The sequence below is a fragment of the Micromys minutus genome (assembly GCF_963924665.1).
Source record: "Micromys minutus genome assembly, chromosome: 11".
Taxonomy (NCBI): domain Eukaryota; kingdom Metazoa; phylum Chordata; class Mammalia; order Rodentia; family Muridae; genus Micromys; species Micromys minutus.
In genome coordinates this window covers 52,656,171-52,666,171 of record NC_137980.1, presented here as the reverse complement: position 1 = coordinate 52,666,171, position 10,001 = coordinate 52,656,171, and the positions used below count along the sequence as shown (strand labels likewise).

The window sequence follows — 10,001 nt, the reverse complement described above, 5'->3', positions numbered from 1 at the left end:
CATCCCCCCTACCCGTTGCTTATTGCCCAGGTTTGCCAGGCCTTGATAAATAAATAAATGCTCCATTAAAGCTTCGATCGGAAAACTTTTAAGCAGTGCTCTTGCTGCCCTGCAAACCCAGCCAAGCTGCACCATGCAACCCGGCTGACACACAGGATTCTGGAAGCAGGCAGCCACCCTGGGCCTCATAGGGCCCCTGCAGCAAGGACACCAAAAGTGCAGTTAGAGCCCCACTCCCACCCCAATGCGCACACATGGATTCATGCACACATGTGCACACACCAGGATGTGTCTGCAGCACACATACAGATGTGCTCACCTTCATTTCCCAGTGTGCGCTCGCACACACACATACACAGACACACAAACACAGACACACACACACACCCCAGGTACACAGTGTGCAGTATGGGGTGCATGAACACACACTGTACAACATCTTTCCCCTTTTGGTCTGCTCAATGTGGCAGCAACCAAACCCCAGAGCTAGAAGCTACTGGACAGAGAAGAGGGTATGAATCGTGCTATTCCAATGAAGCAGGAAGGATGGCCCAGGGCAGGAGGCTCCAAAGCTGCAGACAAGGTGGGCTTCTCCAGACACCCTGAGTCCCTAGGCTTCTGTCAGAAATCCAGAGGGGTCAGGTCCCCAAAGTCACAGTCAAAGAGCTCTCTAATGCCCTCACCCTCCTCGAGACCAAAGTGATAGTCAAGGGCCTCGTGGGGTGGGGAAAGGCTGATGAACTCCCCAGGGAGGAGCCCAGAGAAGTCTTCTTTAACATGCTCCAGGAGTGAGTCAGCAGCCACCAGTGGTGACAATCGGTCTTCTTCCGTGGGGGCCCTCAGGTTGCCCATTCGTGGCAATACTGCTTCTGGAGAAAGGAGGCATTACAGGTTAGAAACGACCCAGCAGAAGGGCTGCCATGATTGCCTGCCAAAGAGAACAAACCCTGACCCCACCTACCTTGCTCCAGGCCTAATAGGGATTGGCTGGGATCCAAGGTTGGGGATGTGGAGGGAGGTGATGGTGGAGGCCCTGTGGTCCCAGGGTCTGCGATCCTGTCCTCCCCAGATGTGTCCTGGTATGAGGTCGTCCCAGGGCTAAGCCCCTCTGCACTCTCCTCAGGACACAGGAAAACATCGATGGGGCCTTGTTTGCTCTTAAGGGAGATCTGAAATGTCTAGGTAAAAGTAGCAGGCAGTATAGGTGAGGCCTAGGTGACCACCAGTCCAGCCCACCCTGTCTTGATCAGGCTTGAGGTCTGAAGTCTCACCTCTGAAGAATCCACAGCTTGCAGTTGGGTCTCAGGAGGGGCCTTGATCACTATGACCATCTGTTCTGCAGGGTCTGCGATGCTACGAAGATCCTGGCAGGTTACGTAGGCCAGGGTTGGGGGAGTCAAGGCCCACTTGACCTTTGCAGTACCACTGACTTAGCATATACCTTCCTAGTCACTCCTGTTTTGACACCCTCAGCCCCGGGCCTGGCACACAGTAGGTGCTCAGAATCTCATTCCCAAACATCAACTTCCCCCACAGTAATTCTGTCTACCCATCCAATTCCAAACTATTCCACATCAAATGCTCAACAGGTCTCCAGGCTGAAAAATGGAAACTGATTTTGACAATTTTGCTGTTAATTAACAATAATTCACCAAAAGGCACATTTTCTAATGCAAATTCTTTCTGTGAATTAAAAAGTCTTAACTTTGAAGCTACAACCAGAAACTAAATTAATGACTATGAGAGGAAAGCTTGTCATCACTGGAACTAGGTTTTCTCTTTGGTGACAGGGTCTCACTGTGTCTGGGATTATTTTTGAGTCTCACTATATAACCTCAATTGGCCTTCAATGTTATAGTTTCTGTCTCATACCTGGATTACAAGTATATAGCACTATACTGGGCTTTTCTTCTTTGTTTGAGACAGGGTCTCATTGTGTAGCCTAGAAGTATGTAGACCAGACTAGCTGTGAGTTCAGAGATCCACATTCCTCTGTTTCCCAAGAGTTTGGATTTTAGACTTGTACCCCCATACTCAGCCTGGTCTTTTCTGTTTTCCCTACATGTATACGCACCACACAAGTATGCAGTGCTTTTGGAGGTCAGAAGAAGGCATCAGAAGCACTAGAAGAAAATTACAGGACCACCATGTAAACGAAAGGATTTGAACTTGGGTCCTCAGTAAGAGTAACAAATGCTGAGCCACCTCTCCAGTCCTTGGCTTCTTTTAAAATGCATTACTTATTTTAAAAGTTAATTTTATGTATCTGTATGTACACACTCATGCCACAGGAGTATGTTTATGAATGCACATGTATAGGTCAGAGGACAGCTTACAGGCATTAGTTTCCTCCTTCCACTGAAGACTCAAACTCAGGTGGTCATGATTGGCCAAAAGCACGTCTATTTATCAAATCGTTAGCCTGTCCTTCTTCCTCTCTCCCTCTCTCTCTCTGAGACGCATTTCTGTGTAGCCCTGGAACTGGCTCTATAGACCAGGCTGGCCTCAAACTCAGAAATCTGCCTACTTCTGCCTCTCAAGTGCTGGGACTAAAGGTGTGTGCCACCAATGCCTGGCTCTGTGTGTGTGTGTGTTTTTAAGTATGTACAATTTTAGAAATGGAATATTACTGTCCTCTCTTTTACAGATGAAACTGAGGCCAATAAAATCCAAGTAACTTGTTTGGTATCATGTGGTGATTAAATGCAGAGCCAGGTCATTTCCAAAATCAGAAACTTTTATAATCCAAGCCCTAGGTATTCTCTATGGTCTCAGCAGTGTGGCGCCACCACTGGCCAAACCTGCTTTCAATGCACCCCGACCAATCCAAGGATATCGCTGGCTGTCTGAGTCCTCAGAAAGCAGTTGCAGCTGTGTGGTACAGATGCGCATCAGGTGATCCAGCTGCTGCTCACTCTCCTGCAGTTGCTGCAGGTCCTGGGTCAGGCCTTCAAGCCGCTTACCGATCCCCACCATGGTGTGGCTGCCTCTGTGGGAAGCCAGTGAAGAATTAGCCGACCTTGAGCACATCGTCAGCCCTAGCCCAAGACGATCTATTGCCGCCACTATTACGTGAGAAGCTGGCAAGTTCTTTTTCTTCTGTGGCTCTGCTCCACAACTAGGCTTTGAGTTAGGCTGGCATGGGCTCAGTAAAATGCCTGATCGGTCAACAAATACTTATATATCCCCACCAAGGAGGCAGGTAAGAAAGTAATAGCACAAACATGCCATGGAACGACACAGCTGAATCAGTTGTACATAAAAACATTTCTGAGACACACTATCAAGTGAAAAGACAATAATACAGAATGAAGAACCAAGGCAGATATGCCAGAGAAGGCAGCAGGACGCCTGGGGAGGCGAAGGCACAAGAGTAACAAAACCAAAGGGTCTGTAAGGCCAAGCTCAATGATGACAGCAAAAGCTGGAATGGTGGTAGACAGTGGTCTAAGAATGGGCACCAATGGGGGAAGGAACAGGAAACCTTCAGCAAGGCAAAAGTGTGTGTGTGTGTGTGTGTGTGTGTGTGTGTGTGTGTGTGTGTACATATGGGAAGCCTTGTACAGCTATAGGGAACTGGGTGTCTGCAAGGCCAGTACTTCTTCGCCTTCTATAACCCCGGGAAAAGTAACTCTCTTCCGACCTTGGTTTCCCAGCTGTTGGGAACGCAGGAAGCCACTGTAAGCAAAAATTGGCTTGATCTGGCTGCTACCTGCCCACCTGCCTGATGAGTACTTACAGCCACTGGATATGATTCTTGGACTTCTTGGCAATGAGCTGAATGCCCTCCAGGACATTGGTGATGTCATAGATGCGCCGTTTCTGCACCTTCAGCACCTCAGCTGCCCAGTTCAGGTCAACAACACCATCAGCTGAGTGGCTCAGCAGCTCCAAGAAGCGTTTGGTGGTCAGATTTAGTGAGGTCTCATATCGTGACTTCTCCCCTGGAGATTTCACACCTGGGGGGCAGGGGTTAGGCTAGGCAGGGTTCCTCACTCAGCCTGCCCCCAACAGGCCTGTCTCCCTAGTAACATAAAGTGGCAAGATGAGGCAGGAGGCAGATGACTCTTTCCCCTTAGTCAGGCCAAACAGAAAGGCTCTGTGGCTGTCGTCTGCCAACCAAAGCATTCCTCTTGTAGCTGGGCAACTCCCCACCTCCAAGGCCTGAATAAGTCCTGTTAGACAGCCATTCCAGCCGCCTGCTGGGGCCCCAGAGACTACAACCATGTATTCCACGCCCCTCCCCCAGTATGGGCCTGAGAAGCTGGAGTCAATGGGCACCTTTCCCTGGGTGGCGGCCTCTGCCCCGGAACGGCCCGCTGCTACCAGCCAGGCACTGATGGTCAGTCTCCAGATCCAGCCTCCGTTTCACCTGTGGCAGAAACACAGGAAAATGCCCAATAACCAGGACTGACAGCACAGAAGACAGGGCTAAGAAAGGGCTTGGTACCCCAGCCCCAGTCTTACTTCTCCGTTGGGATGCCCAGGTGTGCGAACAGAAAACGGACCCTGAGGTCAAGTACAAGGCTAAAGGCCTGGGTTCAAACTTTAGATCCAACATTATCTCCCTAGGGCTGGTGGTGGTTTTTAAATACATCAGCAATCATCTCTGTAATGCTAGAGAATAAAATAAATGCCTTGTGAAGACTACCACACAATCTACCAATTAGTCTTAGTTCTTACAAATATAAGGTCCCGCTATTTAGTCCAGGCTGGTACTATGTAGCCAAGGATAACCTTGAATTTATCTTTCTGCCTCTACCTCCCATGTACAGCATTGGGCTTTCAAAGAGAAGTGCTAACTTTCTCCCCTTAAATGCAAGCTGTGAGTGATGGTGTCACTTCTGAGACTGGCCACTGCCGCAGTGGTGCTTCTTCTGAGGTGGCAGGGGGCGGAAGAAAGCTTTGTGCCATACTCTCAAGTAGCCCTAAAGATAAGTCCTATGGCAAGAGCTGAGAACTCCTCCAGTGAGGACCGTGGCAAGCCTGGAACCTTAGTCCCACTTCCAGTTAGAGCCAGGGAGCTTCCTGGCTGCTGCAGGATTCCACCTCAGGCTAGAAGCACTGGCTAAATCGCACTCAAGTCCTGACCCACAGAGACTACAGAACAAGTGCTTTAAAACACCAAGGGAGGTGTAGGTCCCCCAGGCAACTCACTCACAAACCTATAGCCGTGGCAGTAGCTGGGGCTCACTCACTGTTTTGTGTTCAGTGTACTCTGCTCTCTGGACTGGCACCACCACAGCTCCACTTACAACCTATGTGTAAGGCCACAGAGACGTGGCAGAGCCACAGTTCCTACCCAAGTCTGTCTAAGAAAGACCTGGACCTGCTAATCTTCATGCCCTCTAACATAAGTTCTAACTTCACAGTGACGGGAAGGACCCTGAAATCCCACAGATAGCTCAAAACACACTAACTGGACCACACTTGCTCTCCTCGGGCCTTTCTCAACTAGACCCTCTCAACCGGGCCCAGTACCTGTCACATTCTTTTGCCAAGAATTCCACCCGCAGGCATTCTCACCCTCCCACTGGACAGGACAGCTGTCCCCACGCTGGTCTCCCACTACATCACTCCGCCTCAGTAAAGCCTTCCCACAGCACTCCTCACATGAACTGTGGAGACGAGCTTCTTCCAGTCCCCACTCTAAGGCTGTCCTGTGCCCTCTCCTCCTGTAGCTGCCTCCTGCAGAACCCTTAAAGATTGCTTCAGAGAGCCCCGACTGTCCTCTCTCTCTACTACCTCAAAGCTGGCCTCTCCGTTACAAACCACTGCAGACGTGCCTGTCCTCCCGGTACCGTCTGCCTAGAAAGTGTCACTGGACACTGGATCAGTAAACCTCTGCATTCCTGCCTGCCACAGGCCTCAGTATCAGTCAACAGGTGCTGACTAGACTCCCCACCCTCACCCTGCCACCCACTCCTGGAAACCCAGGAAGAGGACATGAGAGTCAGACCACCATATACGCAGGCAGGTAACTAAATTCCCAATCATTTCCTCAGCAAACTCTTGTCTGACTGCAGGACCTAAGGCAGTGTCGACCTTAGAAGACCTGTCTGTAGCCAGGGAGAAATCCAAGTAACATGCATTCGCCCCATGACCGACACAGCCCCGTTCCAGGAATGCTCTTGCCCGTCTCCAAAGACAAGCTTTAAAGTAAGGACTCAGACTGATGATTGTCTGCCACTCATCTTTAGACAACCCTAGCACCAAGATCCCAAAATCTACGGGTGAAGAAACGGATAGCTGAATGCTTCAAGCATCCATCACAGGAAGGGCACAAAAGCTTTATGTAGTCCCTGGAACAGCATGAAGTCTCAGTAAGACCGAAGGCGAGCCCAGGCCAGCACAGAATGTTCTCACAGACATACAAGGAAACCACTGTGACAGGCTAATGCATATATGGTCCCTTCCTGGACTAAAAAAAATCTCAGGAGCTGTTCTCCAGTTTCTAACAGAGTGTGTTTCAGAAACAGGGGCGCTTAGGCGGGAGAGCCAGGGCAGACTGTTGCCTCCTCTGGGCAATGTGAATGACGTACTGTTTGAACATGGATCAGGCTCAGGAAAACCTTGAACTCCTGATCCTTATACCGCTACTTCCCAAGTACTAGTTATAAAGGAGCCATGGCACATGGCTCTCAGAAACTTTAGAACTATTAAAAACAAACGAAGACCGGGGACTAGCAGCGTACTTATTCGGTATGCACTCAATTCTGGGGTCAACCCCTAACAGCATTAAGTGCTCAGTGACCTGGCTTTCTACCCTAAGCCTGTCTTTTACAGATTTAATGTATGGTGCCACATACTTTCCACAGTAGACAAGTATTACATTATAATGGGAAACCTCAGCTTCTCGCTGTAACTGTTTTGAAACAGGGTCTTTGTAGTGCTTTGAACTCAAGACTCAGTATCCTTGTTCTTGCTTGCTTGGATTATAAGATATGTCAATTAACCAAAATAGACTGTTGGTGTTGTTATATGTAATTTATTTTTATTCAACTAATTTCCTTTTAAATTATTTTCTTTTTAAAAAGAGAACTGTGTCCGTATGAAATGTATGTGAACATGGGCACCCAAGGACAGGAGAACACAATATCAAACCCCATTAAACTGGAGTTAGCCATCTGTGACCTCAGTGTCGGGGCTGAGATCCAAACCAAGATGTCATAATAGAGTAGCAAGTGTTTTCAATGGCTGAAGTGAATCTCCAGCCCAACTTACTTTAAGGTAAGCTTTCACTGTGTAACCCTGGCTGGCCTTGAACATGTCAATTCTGTCTCTGCTTCTCCCTAGGTAACAAGCCCCCCCCCAATCTACACACACACACACACACACACACACACACACAGCCATGACAAGACAGAAGTAGGTAGGCAAGTAGGGCAAGGAGGAATGTCTGAACTGCAAAGAGGTGCACAGAGGTACACAGGAAGTACCCAGCAAGTGCTCACTGGGTGGAAGCCAAGCCTGTAGCTTATTTCAAGGACTACCCCCCCCCAAATTCCAAAGCAGTCAGTAGAGGCCAAAATCCAGACTTGCATTCCTGGCCTTTGGCTCCAGGATGGTGTCAACCTCTCCCACAGAAAATGTTTGCTGGCCCTTAAGTACCATGGGGCAGGGAATCCTTTAACTACCTCTGCACCTAGCACATAATGGGGACTAACTCCACAACTTGAGCTAATGGAGTGTTTAGTCAAATGCAGAATACCTGCCCAGGGCCCAGGCTCTTATCTATAGGTCTAGGCCCTTGGGGTACACGGAAGAAAAGCCAGCTGACCCACCAAATACTGGCCTGCTTCCTCACTGGGAGAAAAGGCCTTTAACAATCAGGAAATACTGCTCCCTAGAAGAATGATTAAGAAGTTCCATCATTTGTGGGCCTCAGCCTCATCTATGAGAAGGATGAAAAAGTAAGGTTGCCCACAGGGTTAAGCGGGTGAAGTGCTTAGCACAGAGCCTGGCACACAAAACATCCTCAAAACAATGGTGGTTGCTATTATTATTATTAGCATCTTGGTGATTCCGGAAGGAAGGCAGCACTGGGCACAGGGCCAAGGGGGCTATGGGCCTTCTCTAAGATGCCTCAGGACCAGCTGCCACCCACATCCCTTCGGTTGAACAGCTTCTACTCTCTACTGGGCCTTGTCCCTCCCACTTGCTCCAAGCCCCCTGCTGCGAACCCCTCCCGCTCGCTCCACCCCTACAATAAAGTTGGTGGCCCACTCGCTAAGCCTGCCCCTGCTTAGATCCAAGTTCCACTCTCCACTTGGCTGCCCTTTCTAGGCCCCCAGCCTAAACTGGCCTTGAGCTACTTGCTGCTTAGGATCAGGAAAAGACTTTATCCAGGGGATCTCCCTCCCATGTCTTCTCTCTCCAGGAACTGGAGGCCCCTTCTTAGGGGCCCAGCCTACCCAGCCTTCCAGAGGCTCAGGGTTCTGTCCGCCTGATTAATAAAGTTCCATGGCAACCAGGGGCTGGAAGGGTGGCAGATGGAAGGACAGGCAGAAGAAGGGTTGCAGCAGCTGGCCCAGAACCCCGCCCCTGCAGAAAAGGCCTCCCAATCAAGAGGCCTATCCCCAGAGGCCTAGAAGGCCAGGCCGGCACCTGGCAGAGCCACTAAGGAGGGTCTCTCGAACATATTTCCAACAGTCACCCTCATTCACTTCCAACAAGCAACCATGCGCATTACCTAGCCATAGGTTCTGCAGCAAGCCAGCAGACATAAATTCAAATACCATCCCCACCATCTGCAGCTTCGTAAAGCACTTCCCTGTCTCTGGACCTCAGTTCCTCCCTCTGACAAATGGGCACGTGACAACACCCAGCTCACAACAGAGTTGAGAATTTCGGCCGACTCCAAGAGTGCCAAACCCCGGGTGTGCACTAAGCAAGCACCAGCTGAATACACGTGAGCCATTATCATTCATGAATCCGCCGCCCTGGGGAAGACGCTGAGGCCCGGAGCAAGGCTCAGCAGACAGACAGGCAGGGCAGTCAGGCAGCGCGCACCCCGGGGCGGAGCCCTGAGGCCCAGCCCAGGCTCCGCGCCGCCCAGCGCTGCAGCCCGCCCCTCCCCCGCCCGCGTCTAGGGTCCGTACCGGCGGGCGGCCGAGAGCCGGGCGCGGTGCACTAGGCGCGGGTCGGGGCGCCTGCGGCGTGGCGAAGAGCAGCACGTCAGGATCGCGAGGGCCAGCGGGCGGCGCGGCGGGGAGCTGCGGGGCGCCGACATCGGGCGCGGTGGAGATGATGACGATCTGCGAGGAGTCGAGCAGCCGCAGCGCGCCCGCCCCGAGCAGGGCCTCCAGCGCCGGCGCGTGCTGGCCGCCCGCGGGGGCTACGGCCATGGCGCTCACGGCCCGCGTGGCCCCGGAGGCAGGCGGCGGCGGCGGCGCGGGCCCATGGCTGCAGGCCGCGGCGAGGGCTCGATCCCGCTCCGCCCGGCCGCCGCTGCCTGCAAAGTCCCGGCCACTTTTACGCGCCAAATCCTTTTTGCCGCGAAAGAGCCACGCGCCGCCGAGCGCCTCCTCCATTGGCAGGCGCGGCTGTGACGACGGCGGCTCCGGTGGCGGACATTGGTCGCGGCGTGCGGGGCAGGCAACGGAGGGTGGGACCAGGGGCGGGGTGGCCAATCCCGGGGTGGGGCGCGCGCAGGCTTTGTCCGGGCGGTGCCGGGCGGCTTCTCCCCTCTGCCTCTCGCTGTGCCCTGCAGGGGGCGTGGGCAGTGGACCCCGCCCCCTTCACCGCCTACTCGTTGGGTGGCGGGGTCTGGTGAAGAGAACAAACTTTGTACTCGGTTCTGCACGTCCGGCAGTCCCCACGTACCACATGACCCCTTAAGCCCTCAACCTGTGGTCTCCACCCCCTCAGTGTACAGTCCAGAAACTGCCTCTTCTGCACGAGCAGGCTTACCTCCAAAGCTCGCTTCAGCCACATCTCCGCTCTTAAGACCCATTTAGTCCATGAGTTCACATCTTGCGTTCCCCATCCAGAAGCCAAGA

The 10,001-nt window shown here is 52.1% G+C and overlaps 1 protein-coding gene across 1 annotated transcript; it reads right to left on the bottom strand.

The window, feature by feature from the left end:
* Positions 1-85: 85 nt before the first annotated feature.
* E2F1 (E2F transcription factor 1) lies at positions 86-9,422 on the bottom strand. Its single transcript, XM_080925063.1, has 7 exons — positions 9,102-9,422; positions 4,282-4,372; positions 3,740-3,959; positions 2,837-2,989; positions 1,272-1,386; positions 962-1,178; positions 86-869 (listed from the first exon to the last, which is right to left on the bottom strand). Exons 1-7 carry the CDS (start codon positions 9,345-9,347, stop codon positions 622-624), a joined length of 1,290 nt encoding a protein of 429 aa, XP_080781189.1. The 5' UTR covers positions 9,348-9,422; the 3' UTR covers positions 86-621.
* Between the last annotated feature and the right edge of the window lie 579 nt (positions 9,423-10,001).

Bases quoted from the DNA above. Each gene is read 5' to 3' on its own strand.
- E2F1 (XM_080925063.1), bottom strand. From the start codon at position 9,347: ATGGCCGTAGCCCCCGCGGGCGGCCAGCACGCGCCGGCGCTGGAGGCC. The intron at 4,373-9,101 runs GTACGGACCCTA...TTTCTGCCACAG, and splicing joins CGGCTCTCGGCCGCCCGCCG to GTGAAACGGAGGCTGGATCT. The intron at 3,960-4,281 runs GTGCCCATTGAC...CCTGCCCCCCAG, and splicing joins AGGCCGCCACCCAGGGAAAG to GTGTGAAATCTCCAGGGGAG.